Genomic DNA, 23,660 nt, shown 5'->3' on the forward strand with positions numbered 1-23,660 from the left:
TTTTCTCACAACAAAGCATTAGCAATAGCAACAGTCTCTCTAAGCTGACATATGCTACACACGGTGGATTTAATACAAAAATCCTTGATTCCTTTGGATAGCCCACAAACATATTTTTCCACTTGCTCACAAAAAGGGATACATGCCAATAAGAAGTGACGGGCAGCAATACATCCCAAAACTTATTACTGTATTCATAGTTGCCTTCGTATATCATACGGACAGATTCGTACGGTACAATTCGTACGTTTTTTTGCACCTGTTTAGGCCACATTGCCTGTGCGTCCCGCGTCACACGTTTCCTGCACCCCTGCTTTTACTCCACTTGCTTACATGGCACTTTTTGGGGGGTGGGAAGCCTTGGATACCTCATCCCACCCCCTTTTCCAGCCATGAATTCCCCTCCCCATCCCTCTTTGGATTCCTTCTAGCTGGCAGCCCTCTCTTTGACCGTTGATCCCCCTTTGACTATTTGAACTTTGACCCTTCTCTCATCTACAAAAGGTGGTCCTCTCCTCCATGCTTCCACACCAATTCAACAAGCACTTACCATTCTCATCTTCTTCTCTTGGATCTTGATTCTTGAACGGACTTGTGATTTGTCATTCTCGAATCTCACCTTCCATTGCCTCTTTCCCACACCCTATCGAAGCATTTGCCATTCTCAAATCTCATCTCCCATCCCCTCTATCCAGCACCCTATCAAAGAATTTTCCATTCTCATCTCCCATCCCCTCTCTCTCACTCTTGCTCTTTCAACTTTACCCCAACCCTCGAGCCTCTCGAGTCTCCCTCCCTTTCAACTTTCAAGACTCAACTTTCAAGTTTCAAGAGTCGAGACTCAACCCTCTTTCTTCTCTCTCTCTCTCTCTCTCTCTCTCTCTCTCTCTCTCTCTCTCTCTCTCTCTCTCTCTGTGGCCTCTTTATCCGTCATCGGCACCATGATTTGTGAGAAGCACAAGGCCTTCAATTTGCATGGGATCCGTGTGGAGAGGGACACAAAGAAGTCCAACTCCCACCGTTGGATATGCAAGTATTGCGGAAAGTGCTATACAAGTGGTGCAACTCGGCTTCTCGAACATCTTTCCAAGACGAGGGGGCAAGTTGCTCCATGCAAGGAGATCCCTCAAAACATTGCGGAGGAGATTCTCGCCAAGATGAGAGGGGGATTCATAAGAGGAGGAAGTGGCTTATCGGCACCAACTCCTATGCCTACTAACGAGAAAGCATCCAATGTGAACGTATCTTCAACCGATGCACAAGAGGCCTCTACCATTGGTGGTGAGGGCTCCACATCCGCATCCAGCTCCAGTAAAAGACAAAGAGTGGAGGCTCATGCAGTGCTGGAGAGGCAATCCTCTCTCTCTCAAGCTCCCGATCATGTCCATGGATCGATTGCCTTTCTTAGAGAAAGGCAATGACTTGCGGACATTGAAATTGCACGCATGGTGATTGAGTGGAATCTTGCATTCAATGTTCTAAAGCAAGAGCAATGGAAGAAGATGGTAAAAGCCATTGCCAATGTGGGTCCATGTGAAGGATGGATCGGTATTACATACAATGACATGAGGACGAAAAAGATTGATGAAGAGAAGGAGAGGATTAATAGAGCCCTTGATACTATTCGGGCCGCATGGATAAAACATGGTTGCTCCATTCTCACCGAGGGATGGAGTGATCGTAAGAAACGTGGCATCATCAACATACTCGTCTCATGTCCACTCGGCACTTACTTTTTGCGAGCCATAGATACCGGCAAGAGGGGGAGAAAAACGACGGACGCATTCATTTACCGCCACATTCGACAAGCTATCATTGAGGTATACATTGCAGTTTGCCTTTTAAATTTGTTTCACTTTCTTTCATTATGATAATATCATGACTCATAATTGAAATTTGATTTATGGATAATGGCATATGCATAACTATCTATCTCCCTATTCTAATAATTAATTTCTCTCTAGTATCTAAGATCTATCTCGATTCTCTCTTTCCCCCCAAGCCGCAAGGCTCAAGTTTCAACTCTCTCTAGACTCTTTCTCTCTCTAACCTCCAATTTCCAAGTATTGTTAGGTATACTTACTTGTAATTTGTAAATTGTGGTTGTAGGTGGGCCCCTCAAATGTGATGCAAGTTGTTACCAACAATGCATCGAATTGTCGGTGCATGGGCCGTTTGCTTGAGTCCGAGTTCCCTACAATTGTGTGGACTCCATGTGCAAGTCATTGTTTGGACTTGCTTATGGAGGACATTGGGAAGCTCAAGTGGGTGAAGAGGGTGATCCACAAAGCTACATCAATTGTATCATTCTTCACGGTAAAGGTAAAGGTGCTTGTGATGTATCGTGAGCATAGCACACTCGAGTTGAAGAAGCCTTCTTCAACTCGCTTTGCTTACATGTGGTTATTGCTAGAGCGCCTTTATGAGGTGCGGTCCAAACAGTGGTGTCCACTCTATGGAATGAGTGGAATGAGCATGAGACAAAGGAGGCCAAAGCCATGCAGTGCTTGTGTCTTAATGAGCAGTTTTGACAAAAAGTTTGTGTCGTTGTCATTGTCGTGACTCCCTTTTATATGGTGTTACGTATGAGTGATTGCGAGGGGTCCACCATGGGCCTTCTCATTCACTTCTTTAGAGCAGCATTGGTGGAGCCACATGCTTGTACAATGATCACAAAGACAGTGTGCACATATTTTAGAGATAGCAGAGAGGAGATGGGTGTGGATACATAAGCCCATCCATGGTTTTGCCGCATTGGTACATCTGTCCTACAAGTCACCGACGGTCATGGATGATAGAGAGTTCCATTCAAACTAGCTTGCTTATTTAACTCATGTGGTCCCTGTGGATTACCACAATGCAGTGTTGGACGAGCTAGGATGCTACGCAAATCAGAGAGGCATATGGCTTTTGCTTCTCCCACTTGTTGAAGGAGAGAGTCACTTGTGAAGCCTTTATTTTGGTGGCAAAACTTTGGATACGCACTGGAGACCCTTCAGCCCTTAGCCATGAGGGTCCTTGCCCACGATTGCTCTTCGGGTGCATGTGAGAGAAGCTGGAGTGTCTATTCTCTCATTCACACAAAGATTCACAATCGGCATAGCACACGGCAGTTAGAGCAGCTAGTCTATTGCCGCACTAACTTACGCATGATGAGAGCTATGATGAGCATGGGTAGTTTGAAGCAAGTAAAGTTTAAACACTTAACCATAACATTTAAATTTTAAAATTTGTTGTTTCAACTTTTAAACTTTGAACTTTGAAGTTTATACTTTACAATTTAAACTTTAGCATTTACAATGATCAATCTTACGTGCATCACTGCATTGTGTAGATGAATGGACGGGCAACACTCTTCCGAGTACACATAAGGAGGTGGATGAGGAGAAGGAGATTTTTGCAGAGCTTTATAGAGAGCTTATAGCGGCAGATACTCGTAACACTCGCAGTCAGCGTGCTCATGGACGAGGAGTTCGAGTAGGTGGTACCAAGGGCATGGTCATTAGACACCCTTCATTATCGAGGAGAGGTGGTTCTAGTGGCTTGCAGACATATGTAAGGCGACGCTCTAGCAGCTCACATCTTTTGCCTCATGATGATATCCCCCCCTTGCCTACACAACCACCACCTAGGAAGCCATCATTTGATGATGATGGTAGCCTCATCAGTGAGGATGAGCATAAGTGTATCTCATCATCGGATGCCAAGGAGTCATCTTCAGACTCTCTTAATGAGCACTCAGATGGTTCTGATGATGATAGTGATACCTCATCATAGATTCATATGACATAGGTCTCTCTTTTTTTTGTATCAGATATACTAGACTGTAGTTATATCGCATGTTTTACACAACCCATACAACCGCGATAGTCACTCCATGTATTCATCTTATTCTGTAATGAAATGGCTATTTCCACTTTAAACATGTATTCTATAATCTATCATTTAATGATTTATGGTTTTTGTTATTTAAAAAATCATCTTAATTTTTTTCGTACTAATATCGTACCGTACCTTATAAAATCATAAGATACCATTTAGTACCTTATTTTATCGTATTGTACCATATCGTGCTTTTCGTACCTGACAACTATGATTGTATTGCTCCAATTTTAACATTCCTTAGCATCCAACATATTCCAAGCTGTCATGATGTCCACCTAAAATATACTTGTCAGTCAATTCGATGCAAACATTTGCTCAGATTATACCTACGTTAGCAATGCTCTACCTTGTATCCATAGCAGCCAAAAAATGTTAAAAACGTTTAGAAACGAAACGTCACAAAAGTGTTTCGTAAGTTTCTTTCAAGAGGGGATAAAATAAAAAACGTTGGTTTTTTTATATAGGGATTTTTAATAGTTTTGACTGGGAAAAGAGGTTCTAAACCTCTATGGAACTCTCTTAAACAAAGAATGGCTAATTGAGCTTGAGTGATAATAGAGTCAATTGAGAATAATAAATTATACGTATATATCCATGATCCATTATCGACTTGTCACTTATGTCAAAGTTAGTCTTTGGACAAGCTATACTATGGTTTAGAACTCAAACAATATGATTCATACATATCATACAAAGAAAATTGAAATTAACAAGTAAATAGTCTATTTATAATATGGATTGAGTCAAGTTGCAACATCACGATTCTCATTTCAAAACAAACTGAGAAAATATCAAAATCGAGAATGAATCATAATATATTATAAATAACACATAAATGAGACTAAAGTCGTATAATATTTAAATCTCAATACAAGAATAGATACTAGATTGACAAAGTCCAATAACTAAACAAAATCACAAAAAGATCAGTCTCTCATCCAAAATCTTCAGTCCCTCACAAGTCATTACACATCATCATTATCATGTTTAATATTGCCCAATAGTTTTTGTCAAAAAAACCATGTTTTGGGCCCCAACTCACTAAAAAAATATAAAAAAATAAAAACGCCCACGTTTTTTCCTCTAAAAAACGTTTCGTAAGTTTCAAATTCAAAGAAACGTGTTTCTTAGCTGCTATGTTTGCATCAAAAGAGTGGACCACCACTACAATGAATTCCCTTTCAAGAAAGTGGTTGCCTTTCGAATCTTCGACAACTCAGCGAAGTTTTCCCCTAAATAAGTTGCATCAAACTGCTAAATGAAAGTCAAAGCTTTCAGCCTATCTTGTGCACCGCTAAAGGACTTAGACTTCATTGCTTTTCCAACCTCATCATAGTCTTTTGCTGCCCCTTTGGGTGTCAAGTTGTCATACACAAACTGCTGCAAAAAGGGTGCATTTATTGAATTTACTTCAAAACCAACACCAAACAGAGCATTTACATGACCAACATTCATTCCTTGAAACCCATAAGCATTCAGGGGTGCAAATACAATACCAAACATGCTACTTTGTGCCCCAAGCATCAAACCAATGCTTCCATACATTGGGTTTTGCACATTTCCAGCCATACCCCTTGCTATAGAAACAATTAGCAATCAATTCGGGCCAATTGCCCCTTGATTTTTCAACCAAGACTTGCACAAATGGAACCACCAACTGGCAAAATGCTACCCCACTTTACAATGAATGGCTTGGCATCTAAATTCCCCAACAACTACACTTGGCACCGTTCCTAAGGCGGCTGTCAGACCCTAATTTCTGTAGAATTTAAGGGTTCACAACAAAGATATCTACTGTCCACCAAATTTGAATGAAATCTAATCCAAAAGGCTAAGAAATGCTGAGAATGACTGAGCACAAACTAGAGAAGGTGAGAGAATGCCGGAAGAGAGAGAAATTTCCGATTTTCACATGAGAAAGGCTTGAAATCTAATTGTTGCCTATAGCAGACAGTTGTCGCGAGCTGCCAGGAGGCCTCAAACTACTATCGCTTGCCCCAATCAGCTATCACCAACTCCTAAAGGTCCCAAACTTACTGCCACATGCATCAAATGGCTTGATTCTTGCTGCTCCAACCTCAAGAAGGTCCTCCACAGTAGAAAAATCAGACCAACAACCCGTTCTCTCTCTTTTCCTAAGCCTAAATGAACTAAATCTCTCTCTCCAGCCTCCAAAAACGTTTTATAATCTTGCATGTGCATTTTTGCCAAGTGGCAGTCTTCTAAACTCATTTTTCAGCATTATCCAATCATTTAATTAATTTTCAGAATTTCATAATTCTAAAAATTAAATTCAGACCTTCTAACCTTGCCAAAAATTAAATGTGCCCATCCATAATTAAATTGGCTAGATGATTTGCAACCTAAAGTGGTCCCTAACCTCTATTGACCCCTAGACTGGTATTAATTAATTAATTAATTAATGCTAGTTCTTAGTGTCACCACTGATACTTATTAGCCAAACCACTATCGTAGGGTCACATCTAATACCAACTGACCAACAAAACCCAATCGGCATAACTTATCACAACTTTTGCCTTTGACACCCACTACATCCCTAGGGTCCTTAGCCTGTTACAATGAAATATCTGCCATGTGCATCACATATACTTAAACAATCTTTCACATTTGATTAATAACTTAACCAAATGTTATTAGCAAGACTAAAGCATCTCAAAATTTCACGTCTCCGTAACAACTCTGCACACTCACAGCCCTTGCTGCACAGTCTTCACACGAGCTTGGACTGCTTTGGCATGCTCGTTGTGGGCATTTGAATCTTAACGCTATTCGGTGGAATTCGAGGAGAAAGATGGTGGAGGGATGGTGGAGCATGCCAATTGCACCATGCTTGAGATGGCATGCTCGATGTTGGAGTATAGAGGTCTTCCGCATTCCTTACGAGGTAAGCCAATGGCTACTACGCTCCATATCCACAACAAGTCACCTACTTCGACATTCCAAGATATGACTCCCTACCAAGCCTTCTTTAGGAAGATGTCTTCAATTTCCTACTTTCGTATCTTTGGATACAAGGCATAAGTAGTGACTGGGAGTGCGAGGACGACAGTCTGTGGTTGTTAGCAGCAGAGAGAGAGAGAGACACAAAGATGAGAGTCAGCACGATCTTTTTGGGTACAATAACGAGTGTACCACTTTAGGTTTTTAGATAGATATATACATATGAAAGTACAAGTGCTAAGGGTGTGTTCACACCCGAGCACATTTAAAAGGCATGAGGGTCTTTATTCCCAACAACCTCCCACCTAAAGGCAATGTATCTTAAGAGGAGAAAATAATCAACTAAGTCTAGGTATGTACAAAGCTGAAATACATATATCTATCCAACTCCTATCATATGTCGGCAATGAGCAAAAGGCTCTACTAGAAGACCCTCTGTGAGAAGGTCTGCAAGATTATCATCTGTATGTACTTTGACAAGCTCAATGCTCTTGCTGTCAAGTAGATCTCTTATGAAGTAGTACTTCACCTGTATGTGCGTCTTCATATGAAGATGGGATTCCGTGCTAGCATGATAGCACTCCGACTATCACAATGGAGATCAGGTAACTCTATAATGCTAAGCTCTCCCACCAGACGTGAAAGCCCTAAAGCCTCCTTGCATGCCTCAGTGGCAGCCACATACTCTGCCTTTGTAGTAGACAATGCAACACACTTTTGTAGCTAGAGATCCAAGAGACTGATCCTCCTGTGAAGGTAAACACATACCCAAAAGTGGACTTTCTGCAATCCGCATTACCAACATAGTCTCCATCCGTAAAGCCAATGACAAATGCCTTCTACTTTCCAAAGTAGATGCACAAATCCTTTGTGCCTTTAAGATATCTCATAATACCTTTCACTGCTTCCCAATGCTTTTTACCACGGTTTGCCATGTCTCTGCTAACCACTCCCACTGCAAAGGCAATGTCAAGACATGTAGCAACCATAGCATACATCAAACTACCAACAACTGAAGCATATGGTATCTTGGCCATTTCAGCCTTCTCATCATCAAATGTAGGGCTGTCCTCTGCACTAAGTTTCATATATAGAGGCAATGGAACCCCAATTGTTTTCCCCCCTCCATATTGAAACACTGCAAAACCTTGGAGATATACTCCTGCTGAGAAAGATAGAGCAATCCTTTCGACCTATCTCCGGTATTCGCATGCCAAGAATGTGATTTGCATCACCAAGATCCTTCATGTCAAAGATGTCATGAAGGCATTGCTTCAGTGAGTCCAAGGCATGAGTATCCCTGCCAGCAATCAGCATGTCATCAACATACAAAACCAAGATAATCATGTTGCCATCTACTGCCTTCTTAGTGTACAAGCAGTAATCCACCTGACTTCTATGGAAACCTTGAGATTGCATAAATGTATCAAATTTATGATACCATTCTCTTGATGCTTGTTTCAGTCCATACAAACTGCTTTTGAGTTTACATACCATCTTTTCTTTCCCTTTTTCAACAAACCCTTCAAGCTGCTACATATATATATCTTCATGTAGATCACCATGTGTAAGAATGCAATCTTTACATCCATCTATATAAGCTCCATATCTTCAGCTGCAACCAATCCTAAAATGGTTCTCAAGATAGTCATCTTGACTACAGGAGAAAAGATCTCATCAAAGTCAATTCCATGTTCCTGCTTGTACCCCTTCGCAACCAATCTTGCTTTGTACTTTGGTGAGGAACCAAAAGTGACCACCTTGTAAACCTATTTGCATGAAAGTGTTTTTTGCCCTTTAGGCAACTGCACCAAGTCCCAAGTGTCATTTTTCTCAAGAGATTCCATTTCTGACAACATGGCTTTATACACTTCTTCCTATCATGTTTGTCCATTGCTTCCTTGAAGCAAGACAGTTCACCACAGTCTGTCAACATGACATAATCAGCCACATTGTTTGCACCAGGAATGAATCTATCAGGTTGTCTAGTAGCCCTAGAAGATCTCCTAACCCAATGATCATTGTTTGCTAGCTATTCCTGCAAGTTTCCATTTTCAACATGTCGTCCTAGCATTTCAGCCTGCAAATCAGCATTAACAACTTGCTGCCCTAGTTGTTCTTGCATATGTAGTGGCTCCTTATCATGGGCAATAGCTGGCCGATCATTTCCAGTATTATTTTCTGCATTTGCATGTTCATTTACAGCAGGTATTTGCTGCTGTACAGCGGGCACATTTTACTGTCCAAAATGTATTTCTTCCCGGAATACAACCCTATGGACCTCCTCAGTCTTTTCAAGTTGTTTATACATGCAATCTTCCCGGAAGATAATATCATTGCTGCATACTACTTTCCTTTTCTCGGGATCCCGCAATCTATACCCCATTTCACCCTTGTTACCATATCCTAGGAAAATGCATTTACAGGACTTTGGCTCAAGTTTGCTGTGTTTTTCTTTATGAATGTGCACAAAAGCCTTGCAACCAAACACTTTCAAGTGAGCATATGAGGGTAGCTTGCCTGACTACGCTTCTTGGGGAACTCCCCCCTCCCAAAGACCTATTTGGTGACCAATTAGTTAAGTGTACGACTGTCATAACAACCTCTGCCTAAAAACCATAGGGTAATGCAACATAAGACAACATCGTACGGACCTTATCCTGTATGGTCTAATTCATACGCTCTGCAACTCCATTTTGGGGTGGATTATGAGGGGCAGTGAGCTCCCTCTTTATCCCTTTGTTGTCACAAAATGCCTAAAAGGCCTTGGATACATATTCCCCACCATTGTCGGAGCGAAGACACGTAAGTGTCTTATCAATCTGATTTTCAACCAATGCCAAGAAAACTTGTCAAGCACTTCATCCTTGCTACGAATAGGATAAACCCATACATTTCGTGTAGCATCATCGACAAAGGTGATAAAATATTTCTTTCCCCCTAAAGATAATCCTGGCATCTGACATACATCTAAATGTACTAACTCTAGAGGAGAAGATTTCAACGAAAGAGACTTTTTATGAGACGTTTGTGCATGTTTACCATAAACACAATGATCACAATGCTCAAAATCAGTATAACGAAGACAAGGCAAGTAACCCAAACGAGAAAGCAGTTTCATTTATGTTTGACTCATGTGTTTCAACTAGCCATATCACAAAGAAACACTTGGCTGCTCAATCACGGCAACAACATGATCACTCACACTAGATCCATGGAGAGGATACAAAGTATCACATTTACAACCTCTGGCAATCACTCTAGATCCCTTACAGATCTTTTATTTTCCATCACCAAAGGTGATATGAAAACCGTCATCACCTAGCTGCCCTGTGCTAATCAAGCTCTTCTTGAGCTGAGGTACATGCTGTACATACTGAAGTGTAAAGACAGAGACCTGCTGAAACTACAACTACACACTGTCAATACATGCAATGTCACATGCATAGTTATCCCCAAGATGGACAACACCATGCCGACCCCTTGTATAGACAAAAAACCACTCACAATGAGGGGTGACATGAAAGGAAGCACCTAAATCGATAATCCAGGTATGCATGTCATCATTTGTATCTGCAAGTAAAGCATGTGCACCAAAGTGTGAAGAGACCAAAAGAACTTCATTCCCACTGTCACTATGTTATAAGATTCGAGATACACACTTGACTTTCTTATATGCTTAAAAGATATATGGTAAATATTATGCTAACACATAGAAAGAACATATGAGAGAAAAGAAAAATGTAGAGAGAGGGAGAGAGATATAGAGAGATTGACAACACACTAGGGATTGGAAGATGGGCCAGTCCCCCCTTGTGTAGTTATATTATTAACAAGGACCAAGCTCCTTTGTTACACATAAACCAGGTCTTACTTGTAGATCTTGAAAACAAGATCACAGTTCCTTGCACGATATACAATCGGCTAACACTTGCACAACTTGGAAGTTGGCTCCTTTCGATCCTTCTTGAGTCACTCCTCTCCTACACAATGTGTGTAGGGATCTCCTCTTGGAGCTTGATTTCAACAGGGCTTCCGTAGCACTTGCTCCTTCTCTCCTCCTCTTGAAACTTGATTTCAACAGGGCTTCCGCAGCATTTGCATCTTCTTTCCAAGACTTGATTTTAGCAGGGCTTCCACAGTACTTGCTCCTTCTCTCCTCCTCTTGGATGCATGCAAAGTAATGCTTCCTTCACCTCCCCCACAACCAAGGAGAGCCTCCTCTTTTATAGGCTTTCAAGAGCTTCTCTTCTTGGAGAGAGACTTAAGTGCCAAGATTGGAAAGGTTGATCTTCATGCAAGATGTGGCTATTCCAAGACCTACTCTGCAGCACGAATTTCGAGAACTCTCTCTGTGCGTTGCTCGGATGAAAAACTGTCCGACACAAAAGTTGTAGATCTCGTTGTTTCTGATAACCCACACGGACCGTTTTTAGAGATCGTCTTTCTATCGCAAGATATTTTAAAAATGGATTCGCCGTGTCTATTTTTAAGAAAAACAGCTTTTTAAACTGTACTCTTAACTTGTGGTCATGCAACCACCTTGAGCCATAGATAAGGAGAGTTCATTAGATTGCCTTGAGCCTTAACCTTAATATTGAATTCCACACAAAATCTTGTGTCATTTTAGACCTTAGAAAGAGAAAATCACTTCTCTCCTCACTTCCAGAGGATCATGTCTCTCATCTTTCTTAATGAGAGAATTACCTCTCTCGTCTTTCTTAATGAAATAAAAGACCTTAAACCTTGACTTGTAAGAGAGAGGATGACCCCAAATAAATGCAATGCTCATTACACACAAGTAAACGTTTCCAGGCGTCCTGCACTTCCTCTTCTTAGAACTCAATCCATCTTCATTTATGTGTAACTCCTTAGTTCTTGTGTCTACTCTTACACTTGGCAGACACTTCTTTCCCCCTTCATAACTTGTATTGCATATACCAGATATCCCCGTCACAGTGCTCTGATCACCCCATTAAGTGATGCACTAGGAATATTGGTCTCTAAATGGTCTCATAGCCATGCTAGATCATCATCAACACTTAAAGAAAAGTAGTCGTTAATTTATTGACATAAATTTATTAAATAGAGAATGTGTAATAAGCAATCAATTTAGTGGCACACTGTCATGAGTGACAGCATTCACCTCTTCAATTTTGACACTGCTCTTCTTGGGTTGACTCTCTTTCTTCTCTTCCTTGCTATCATTTGTCTTCTTGCCCTTTCCTTTCTCTTTCTTCCATTTGTAGCAGTCACGTTTAAAGCGACCCTTCTTGCCACAATGATGGCATTCAACATCTTTGCCACATGATTTACTGCGTCCCTTGCTATCAGATTTGCCTTTCTGCTGCGATCGGCCCCTAGTATGCAAAGCACTAGAAAACTTACTGGATGCATTGTTCTGTCAATTCATTTCTTCCATGAGTAGAGCACTCTCTACATTAGCATACAAAAGAATCGCATTGGAATTGCTCACAGCATTCCTGAATGTATCCCAACTCTCTGGAAGAGTGCAAAGCAAAAACATAACCTTAAATTCTTCATCAATCAAGAACTTCAAGGCAACCAGCTGGCTAAAAATGGAGTTAAACTCACTCGAGTGAGTAGACATTGCTGTACCCTCTTTCATACGCAAATACATAAGCTTTTTCAGCCAATACACTTTGCTTGCGGTACTCTTCTGTGCATACAGTTCTTCCAGCCGAGTCCAAATAGCATATGCAAAATCCAAACCTTCAATGTTAAACAGCAAGGCATCAGAAATCGATAGCTCAATGGTTGAGCGTGCAAGCTCATCTAACTCATCCCAATTGTCCTATTCCATGTCTGCGGGCTTTGCCCCTTTGGTTTTGATCGGCTTCTTTTGCAACAGGATATTGTAACACTGTTTTTGCCAAACTGCAAAGTTATGTGCTCCTCCAAGCTTCTTTATGTGCATGAGATTACTGCTGTCACTACTGCCAGCTATGATTTTCAGCCCAAATGTGACCAAAAAATTCAGCAAAATGCAGGCCTGAACTGTCACACAATTGACCAAGGTACAAACAAGTACCAACCACCAATAAATGACCACGTAGAAGCAAAGATTTCAAATCTGTAATTAAATTTTCAGAAGCACCAAACCATGTACTACAGAATTCCACAACTGATTACAGAAGTTTCAAGGGCATATACATCACATTACATGAGAAATCCCAAATTTTAGCTGTGATTTCTATTGTACATATACCCACGGGCATAAAATTTGACACACACGGTCAAAAGCCCCAAAATTTTTGTGCTCAAAGCATCTACCACACATCTGCATTGTCTTTGTCATGCATAGAACAGGCCAATTTTGCCAAAATAGAGCAATTTCAGCAAAACCCCCTAATTTTTCCAAGTGTTGGATATCCAAATTGCATGGAATTGAACCTACATGTACATAAAATGACCAAATGGTGCACAAATTTTTCCCAAACTGCAAAAGCCCCAAATTGCACGGGGTCCAATGTGCATCAATGTCGAGAAATTGGGTAAATTTCAGCCCAATTTTGCATGTACATGAAGAGCCCCAAATGTCGGAGACAAAATATCACAAATTCCTGCAATTTCTGAGACAATTTGTCTTGTCCTGCATCACAATCTCCAAATCCAAGAAAAGCCCCAAATTTTGGGGCCAAGATTGCACAGATTTTAGTGAAATTGACTCATCCAAGAAAAAATCTCACTTGCATTTGAGAATCCCGAAAAAAAAATTCTGAGACCTGTGCATTCAATGTCTGCAATTTTTGGTCTAGAGAACACTGCAATGTGTGTCAGGCACCAAATTTGGGAAAATCCCCAAATTTCAAGACACAAATTTGCACTCTGTGCTTGTAGGTGTGAACACCCGATAAAGGGAAGGGGGCAAAGGAGTTTCAAGAAAAAAAAATTGATTTTAAAAAAAATGTATCGGGGTACGTTGACCCGCTCGACCGTGATGCATCCATCTTCAACGCCATGTAGCTCGCCTCCAATCCTGTCAGTCATCCGTGCAACCTAACATCAATTGCAATCACCGTCCGTCAGCAAAGCCTGCTCACCTACTAGTCGCCCGCCGCCGTCAACTGCTACACCAGTCGACTACCTCACACCTGCTGTCGTCGTGGTCCACGCTAGACCCCCAACCAGCCGCCTGCCCTGTCACCTGTCACGGAGACCGTTTGGCATCACGTTCAGGTCGCCTTGTCACCTCTCACTCAGCGCGACCTCGTCACTTGTCACCCAGCTCGCCTGTTCGTCTACTCGCCACGTGTCGCTTGCTCCTCAACAGTCCACAAGACTATTACACGAGACTATTACGCTTGTTGGTCTACCCCTCAATAGCTTGCGTGAGCCATTGGCTCTGCTACCAGTTTGTAGAGATCAGGAGGCACAAAGATCAAGACAGTCAGTGTTCATTACGCGCAATGAGACACATAGAGAGAGAGAGAGAGAGCAGAGTAAAGAGCATGCATGATTAGTGGGTACAATGACCAGTGTGCCTCTTTAGGCTTTTTAGATAGATATATATGTAAGTACAGGTGTTAAGGGTGTGTTCACACCCGAGCGCATTAAAAGGCACGAGGGCCTTTATTCCCAACATCTCCTATCTCTCTCTCATCCAAGAAGCACTTTCTACTTAGTTTAATCTAATCCAAGCACTAAAAAAGAAAATTGGCTTGCTACCTTAGTTTGTAGAAATTAGGATCTCAAAACCCTAGTTTTTAGAATTGCAACAAATCAGCCCTTTTGTATATGGTTCAGGCACTTGGTGTGCCCGTGGTTTTGTTTCAATAAATTATTGTTAAGAGGGAGGGGCCGGTTCCCCTCTCAACATGGTATCGACCCTTCTCTCTCTCTCTCTCTCTCTCTCTCTCTCTCTCTCTCTCTCTCTCTCTCTCTCACACATTTTCATAGTGATAATTGATCAAGTTGGTTAAGTTCAAAGTATTGGGATTCTCAAGCTCTCTCCTGTGCTTTTATCAGGCATCTTGTCCATCTCCGGTGCTGCTACGTCACCATTTCTAGTTAAATATGGTGCCCTCACTAACGCCTCGAGTTGCATACAAGGACTTATCAGTCCTTCCGTTTGTATTCAACATCACTCTCACAATAGCGTACTCCTTTGCATTTCATTGTACAAAGCACCTCTAAGTGGATCTTGAGTTGTCTCCACCGTCGGTTCTTCACTACCACCTCGCCATACTTCATCACCCTTACTCTGTCTTTCGGTTCTCAAAAGCTTAAATACGCTTAAACTTTAATCCCCGAAAAAGCCGATTCAACTTGGAGGTTTCACACTCTAGCCAAGTGGTTTTTTCACTTTCTAAGGGGCAAATGAGCTCAAATTCGAGATCCATCTAGATGGCTAGCTTCGTGACATTGAAATCTATAAATTGGCCATTGTGACACACTTTTCGACTCTCGGATCATATAGCTTCTTCATAACACAAACCTTGCGGAGATTAAATGGGGGTTCAAACAAACTCCGATCGATGAACCGAGAGTTGAGTTGGGTTCCTAGCATCAAAATCCCAAAGATTGCTACATTTCCAACATGCTAACCTCCCATTTCTAGCATCGTCCTAATTTGTGTTTGCATCTACAACAAGTTATTTGTGTGTTTTCAACACTTTTCTTCGTCAACCTCTACTACGACGATTGGTGGTCACTACACTCCAAATCCGTCTCCAATGGACTACGCACATCAACTCCCTTAGCCTACTCCCACGAGAGTCACCAACTATTGGATAGCTCTACCCTTGAGCATTCTGTACATTCTCTCATTCATTTACAACATTATATTCATTCATTTCAAAGTTCTCTTTCTTCTCTATTTGTGTTTTAAGCTTTGAGTTTTGAGTTTTTTGTTTTGTGTTTTGCATTTAGGGTTTGCGTTTATTACATTACTATCTGAATTTTATATGTTTCAGTCGTGTTCCTACATTCTCTATTTTCTCTGTGCAAACCCTAGCATATCTTCATAGGCTTGTCAATGGTAAAGGCATAGGGATTGAAATAATCTATCAAAGACCTATACCTATGTGACACGAAGTAAGAAAGATTGAATAGTATCCTTTAGCTCGAACTTCATTCGTTGAAGCTATCCATAAAGAGTGCCGGCATGCCTAGGTGAAGAAGCCTTATACAACATCTGAAGCTTCATCCAAATCGCAAGAGAAGTCCTACAGGAGGAGACCACCGAAAGGACTTCTTTAGAGATGCAGCGAAAAAGAGCAGAATATGCAGGGGCATCATCAGTATCCCATGTGGGCACAACCTCTTCATAATTTTCCTCGTCAAAATCAACACGAAGAGGAGTAGGACACTCACAAGCACCAAACACAACGTACCATAACTGCTTCTACACATACCATGCTTTCATAACAACACTCCGGGTTATAATTAGGGCTATGTGATTTATCATCAGTGGAACAGCAGGGGGGAGCCATTTGGAGAGGATAGAAAGAGAAAATAAAGGAAAGAAGGGAGAAGAGAGAGAGTACAGCCAAACCAACAGCACAAGACTGCACTAAACAAAGTTAACACACTGTGGACACCAGTTGATCACAAAAACGACTGCAAAAACAGAGAAAAGAGATACATTATAGCCAAAGATGTGTTCAAACGCTGGAAATTGCTGTCACCCAGCTCGTAAAGGCATTAAACGCAGTAAATGCAGCAGCTGTGCAGCAAAACACAGACTGATCAGTGATAAAATAATACAGAAATTGAAACAAAGCCTGCTGGACCAAAAAACACAGCCTACAGAAGGCTGGAAACAGGGCGATGGGCAGCAAGCAACTGTCGCCAGGCTGTAAATAGTGTGCAGCAGTCAGGAAAAGTCAACGATCAGCAGGGCAGACCTATAATCAGCAGAAAACAGCAGCAAGAGCATAGATTCTGAAATCTGATCCCATGGCAAAGGTGGATGCAGCAATAGAAGCATAAACAGATGCTGAAATAAACTGTTGCTCACAAGACAAAAGAGAAAAACACAAAAGAACAATGCAAAGAAGAGAACTCAAATGAATGCTCAGGAAACAAAATCCATATACCAAACATGAATCAGTCATGTAAAACAGTGAGTCACTCACTACATAGGCACTGGCACCAGCTCTGTCTCTCCAACAGAACCTTAGGTGATGAACGACTCACTGAGGAGGGAGCCCCTAAATATATAGTCCAAAATAGTGCCATAAATGGCAGCAGGTCGGCCAACATTTAATGCTGGTCAGCCAGCAATGAATGCCTAAATACCCTAACAATGTAAGGCATGACCTAGACTCACACATGAGCTGACTAGACTGCTAACACATGCATTCATAGACAGTGATTGGGCAAGATGTTTTGACATGCGGGTGTCCACTAGTGGTATTTGTTTCATGCTTGGTGAGTCGTGTATCTCTTGGCTGAGCAAGTAGTCTACAGTGGCCACATCTAGTTGTGAAGCTAAATACAAGGGAACATTTACAACTACATCGGAATGTGCATGGCTCAAATGCCTTTTGGTCAATCTTACTATGGGACAACAATCACCCACTCCTATTTATAGTGACAACCAGTGCCATGGCAGTTGCAGAGGAATACAGTATTTCATGCTCACACTAAGCACATTGAGGTGCATTATCATTATGTCAAAGAAATGCTCCATGCAAGGGAGATTGACTTGGTTTATGTCCTATTTACAAAAGCTCTCTCTAGAGAGAAGTTTGAAGCAGTGTAGCATGGAGCAAAGTGTGTAACGACTCCATGAGAGAAACTAAAAAGGGCTAAAAGAGTGGCCACCCAGCCCTCATAACGTGGACACATATGAGATGATAAACTGATCTGTAACAAGTCTTTCCGTGTCCAATTCAAAAGCAAATAAATGTCCATTTCTGATTCACGGTAAAATGGCCTTCCAAAATTCCACACATCCCTCACAACAAAGTTGTGTCCAAGGTAATCTCCCTTGCATATGTGTCCAGACTCCAAAGTAATCTATCTTTAATATCATCAACTACCTAAATTATGTTCCAAGTAATGGGTGGTGATACCTATGTTTATTTGAGAACGTTTAGGCACATATCAGAAGCATCTGACTCTTTAAAACAGTTAGATAAATCAAAATGCCTTCACCCAATCTGAACAGCAGGATGTTATAAGAAAAGGAGCTGAGTTTTCCAATGCTTCAGCAACCAGCGATTAGTGAACTTGTATCAACACATTGTCACAGTTACCCACACAAGCTGATCTCAGTTCAGCAATGCTCATATCTTCAACCATTGGATCACTGAGCTCAACAGCTTTGACTAGAGAAGTAGGTCAACTTATCTGTTTTTTACTTTTTAGCTCAGCAGTTGCAACGCATAGTTCAGCAGACCTTAAATCACACACAGACAGATTAACATGCCAATTATCCTTACCAACAATTAGAATTAACAGTGTAATCTCCATAATAAGTTTAAAATCTCCACACAAGCTCCCATACTGAACCCTACATGGACTATGCTTCTAGTGGGAAACAGTATGATATGCAAGGGCTACCTAGCTCCAGCAGGCAGCCACTAAATTTACCAAGTACCATTCAGCAATGGTAGCACTGAGAACTGGTCTACAACCACAAGAATTCAAGAAGGTAAAATGGCTGATGGCTGCTTTGCTGTTGTTAGAGCTTTGAGTCAGTTTAACCTTCAACATTCACAGGCTGGAATCAATAACCTATTGATGCCTGCTTCATTATTGATAGAATTGAATCAAGTTTTAGCCTTCTAAACTCACATACTTGAATCAGTAACCTATGCTAGGGATATCAATTTGACATATAAAACTAAGAGAATTATCTGGGTCTGACACAAAATCTACTCATTTCCCTCAATTGGCATGTACCCACCAATTGTGTCTTTCAGGGCAGTAATAAATCTCAACCTTCATGTAAATGTTCGTTAATGTTGTGTGCATGTTTTCAGACAGCTGTCTATCGACCTGTAGGCTGCAATAGTTAGGTGGGCCTGCAACTAATCTCACTGGTGATAACTTCCTCTCCAGTGTAGGCAAAGCCAAAGAAAGGCCTTAGGAAACTTATTGAGTGCTTAAAAAGGCAGTAAAATGGTCACAATGATAAAATCTAGCAATTCATCGTGTGAAGAAATTGTTACGACACATCAAAATGTTCAATACTCCAAGGAACTAAGATCCTCTAATATGATTTATAGTGCACTAGGACTCCTTTCCCTACAGCAACAGCTGATGAGGCTCTAATTGTGAGCCATTCAGAAACAACATTGACACCTGAAACACTCAAGTGGTGACTAAGAGACTCATTTTTCTAGTTGTCAAATCACTAATCTGGTAAACTGCACCTCAAGTCAGACAAAGCCACACAACAGGAGGTAGGTCATCTATATATCTAAAGATTGTGTAACCATACCCAAAATGGCATTCTGTCTTTAACACAGTCAAATATCAAAAAACATAGTCTATCTTTGCACAAAAAGTTCAGTGTGTGCAGCAAATCGATCAAAACCCCCGTCACACTTTCTGATAGTCAGCCACAACATCGCTGTTATAAATCACTTTAGCTATTTGTTTAAACTCTTTTGTCTTCTAGTTTCTGAAAAGGACAAGGAAATGACTGCCATATATGCCAAGTAAAGAACCACAAGAGTATAGTTAGTACGAGAGACAAATAAAACATGTACAAAATTTATACTGAGAAGCCAGCACAAAAGGTGATCAGACTGCATCTAAAACTTAAAACGCACTGCTAGGTTACCATTCAGCACTTTGTCTGCTTTTTGTAGTTCTGATAATTCTTAGCAAGCTTTTCCAGGTCCGAGAGAATAGCTTCTGCTTCAATTGTATGTGTGCTAAGCTTCTCCTCTTTCTCCTTCAATGCTGCCTCCAGCTCAGCCTTTTGTTCTTGCAGTTTTATGTTTTCTTTCTGTAGTTCTCTGAGCTGCACATTTCCTGCTTCAAGCTCCCCCAAAGCAGCATCTAGTTTGGTCCGTAGCTGCAAAGCTCTATCCTCATGTTCTTCAGACTTACTTTTCAGCTCTGCTACCTCATCAGCTTCTGAGAGTCTTTCACCATTAGAAGGGATTGTGTTCAGTTCTTGGTCAGCTTTGGGGTGGATTTGTTTAACTTTTCGTATTTCCTCTTCTAATGCTTCAAGGCGAGCCTCCTTAGCCTTCAAAGTTTGCAGGATTTTGTCTTTCTCTGACTCAGCAAACCGTGCTCGTGCAAGGTAATCCTTCATCTTTTCTTTCCGGCTCACATGCTCCTTTATTAATTTTGAATGCTGGTTCTCAAGCGCATCAAATTGAGCCCCTTGAATCTTCATCTGTAATTCCAAAGCCTGGTAAGCTTGTTCTAAGTTAATGCTTCTTTGCAGGCTATTTTGTGCCCGGCGTTCTGCTTCTTCGAGTCTTTGCTGATCACCTTCTTGTGCTGCTCGCAAACGGTTCATAATTGCCAAGGCCTGATCCCAAAGGGCCTTCTCTGCACCAAGCCATAGATTTTGTCCAGGCATGGAGTTACCCGAATGTTCTACTGGGTAACAAGGATAACCTGGATAGAAAACCGTCCTCTTCTCCTGCGAAGACCCTGTCCCTTCTTGCACTGCTTCCTGAAGCATTTGTAATGCAGGAACAAAAGTAGGCTCTTGCACATTGCCTTCCTCTGCCATAGCTGATGATCGTGACCCCACATGGTTCACTTTACGAACTTTACCAAACCGAGGTGATTCCATCTGTAATGTTTTCTTGTGTGAATTCACCCTTTGCTCCTTGGAGATGCCCATAATACGATCTTCTCGTTTTGTTAGTACAGGGGTTTGCTCTTGTGAAGCCATAGATGGCAGTAGAGCATCATTATCCACATCCTTGCGCAGGCAGTCATCTCCTTGGTATTCTTCTTGTGTGTTCCTCTGTTCCTGCAGATTTTGCTGGGGCTTTGTCTTTTGACTCTCCCCAGTATTCACATTATCTTTCAATGCAACTCCTCCACTTCGGATAGAGATTGTGGAGGAAGAGTGTGTTGATTGAGGAGTAGACTTGTTTTCTAAGGAAAATGATGAAGAGCATGGAGCTTGAACATCCAGTGGTTGGTCAGGCTCCAAGTTTTCGTTCACAGCCACTTCTTTTTCATTAGATAACCCCATAGCTTTGCCAGCATTCCTCTCAGACCCACTTTCTTCTGTGCTGTTGTTGAGGTCACCTTGCATGCCACTCTGCAACATCATTGCCCTTGACCCTCTCATGGCTTTGATGTCCCTTTCTCTGGACCGAGGAACCTTTTGACAAACATCATCCCCTGCAGTTCCTGTCTTTCTCTTCAGGCCACTTGTCGCTATTTCCAAAGGTACCATGCCCAAGCTAGCTTGTGATGATAAATGCTCACGCTCGAGTGAATTTGAGTCAACAAATGCCTCTGAGGGTATTCCCAATTCTGTGTGAATGACACGAGTCAAAATTGATCCACAGATACAGTTCCTATTATTCAGGTTCCTGCATCCTGCTGCTAGATCTGTTACAATGAGAGCTGCCCAGTTATAAACCTCCATGGGGGCACAGATCCTGGCCAAGTTTGTTTTCAGAATCCTGTTGTTCCTCCCACGGTAAGTGCAGGCTGTAAGTGTCTGCAAGAACCGCGCCTTTTTTCTTACCTGAGGATCGATTATGTCCTCGTATCTCACACCATCACAAGTAACATTGCAACCGCTGGCCAAAGTATGCTTGAAATACTTACTTGTGTTCTTCATATGTGATTCTCTGCCTTGATTCGGGACATTGAGCGCCCTGGAGATGAGATCTGCAGAGAGTGTCACGAGCCTCTCATTTCCATCAGGTCCGATGACACGCCCTGTTTTCGTATGGAAGTCGAAGGTCTTCACGAACTGAGCACAGCGCTCTTCATCGATTTTGCAGGGAATGCACTGGACTAAGCCTGTGAGATGCTGCTCCTCCAGCATGGCCATAATCTCGGGATCATTCTTCATGTTGTAGGCCTCCACTGTGTGCTGCATAAACTTGTACCCATACTTGGTGTAGGTTCTGATGAAAGCTCCTGCTTGGTGGGGGATTGTGTCCCCCTCTTCGTCCTCTTCTTCCTCCTCCTCTTCTTCCTCTTCTTCCTCATCTTTCTCCGCATCCCCGCAGGAAGCTTCGTCCTCGGTTTTTATAGGCATGCTAGATGATGGTGAAGGGCAGCTCTGCGTGAAGGATCAGTAAGGGCATGAGTTGGGATGATGGGGGAGTGACAGGGGAGGGACGAAGGTCAACATGGGGATCAATTAGCAGATAAGTGGAGTGCAGGGGGATGGATGATGATCGATAAACAGTTTATTTGGGCAGGCAGGAGAATGGATGATGATGATGATCGCTGATCAGCAGCAGTTTGTTGCATAGATGAGGTTTAGTGGGTCTCACCCCTGAACACAGCCTACCCACAGCTTACATCATCCAGGTTTTGTTCGGACCCTGTTCCACGAGAAATGGACACTGCTAACTCGTGTGCTCTCCAATAGTGACTCCCACACACTAGCGCGCCTCCAACTCCCATGACGTCGTGTCCTTGGTGGTTAGGTTGCACACTTGGACCCCATTGATGCTTTGACATGCAAACATAGTTCCTTATAATGCGTTCTCTTGAGTGGCTATTGACAATTAAGTGTGGGATTTTGGCATCAACATCTTGGCAAGATTGTCTTAGAGCCAAGCCACGCTTAAGTAAATTTCATTTGCATAAGTTTAAAAGTGCATGGCTAGTTTATTTGACCATGCTTAACTTTATGTTAGAACTTTAGGTAGTTTATAGAGTACTTCTAAAAATGGTCATATTCCATGAACTTGGAGAAGTCCAAAGACTCGACAATCATTGATTGGTGGAAATCATGCTTTCTCTCTTGAAGACCTTTTTCTCTCTCCTCTAAATGGCTCTCTCTCACCTCAAACAACCTCTCTATCCTTATTGGCGCAAGTAGTGTCCTTGTGCAGCCAATGTGTGGGTGGCCTTGGTGCTGCTTTCACACTCCCTTTTACTTCTTTAAGTCTATCAACTTAGGCATGCCATAGTCCTAATATACAACTAAAAGTGCTTGCCCTCACCCAACACTTATATCTCCTCACTAGATTCAACATAACCTTACTGGGTTGTAAACAGCATAAGTTTACCTATGAGAAGCTTCCCTAAACCAATGAATTGTGTTGAAAGTGGTGATATGCTCCTATAGTGGATCAAATACCATTCTAGCAAGTTGCAATAGTTGTGGTTCTTACCTTAGTAGTGGCTAGCTAAATAATGCACTTACTTCTTAATTAAGTGGTTTGTTTAATCTCAGAGACTCTTTTAGTTAATCATGTGTTTTCTTCATGATACTATGGTATCAATCCCTTTGGCGAGAAAAAGAAGAGACTTAGAAGCTTCTTTGAATTTCCTAAGGTCTTAACATGAAGTCAAAACATAAATGTCAATCAATGTAATCACGACTACCACCTAGCCTCTTTGTGACAAAATATATGAACAATCATTACATCATCCACCAACCATAATCTCATTCTTTTGAGAAACAAGGTTCAATTAGTCAAGCATAGGAACTAGCACATGCTGATTAATGTCAATAATGATGTGTCATTCAAAAGTGAGCAATGAGGTTAGTTTAACTTCAATTTAAGGAGGTGGAGTGAATATAAAAATGCATCCCCCTTGATGTGAAAGGTGGAGTTGATTTGGGTATGGCCCTTGAGAGCCATACTTCTATTCAAAGCCTCTTTAAAGGCATGACGGTTTTACATGCATATTTGATCAATTCTCTCTACATTTCTCTCATA

At 41.7% G+C, this 23,660-nt stretch overlaps 1 protein-coding gene and 1 pseudogene across 3 annotated transcripts in view; one reads left to right on the top strand and one right to left on the bottom strand.

The window, feature by feature from the left end:
• Positions 1 to 16,756, top strand: part of LOC148039049 (uncharacterized) — a 30,450-nt pseudogene extending 13,694 nt beyond the window's left edge.
• Positions 1 to 22,350, bottom strand: part of LOC148039048 (uncharacterized) — a 49,277-nt gene extending 26,927 nt beyond the window's left edge. For 2 of the 3 annotated variants that reach the window (XM_087674930.1, XM_087674931.1), the window contains exon 1: positions 19,607 to 22,350. In XM_087674930.1, coding sequence (XP_087531056.1) covers positions 19,610 to 22,018 — 2,409 coding nt within the window. In that variant the 5' untranslated portion in view covers positions 22,019 to 22,350 and the 3' untranslated portion in view covers positions 19,607 to 19,609. The remainder of the gene's footprint in view (positions 1 to 19,606) is intronic. The other variant, XM_087674929.1, reaches the window with a different exon arrangement.
• Positions 22,351 to 23,660: the final 1,310 nt, after the last annotated feature.

Source organism: Lygodium microphyllum, chromosome 3 (assembly GCF_053477565.2).
Source record: "Lygodium microphyllum isolate KBCC chromosome 3, Lygodium_microphyllum_v1.1.10, whole genome shotgun sequence".
NCBI classification, from domain to species: Eukaryota; Viridiplantae; Streptophyta; class Polypodiopsida; order Schizaeales; family Lygodiaceae; genus Lygodium; species Lygodium microphyllum.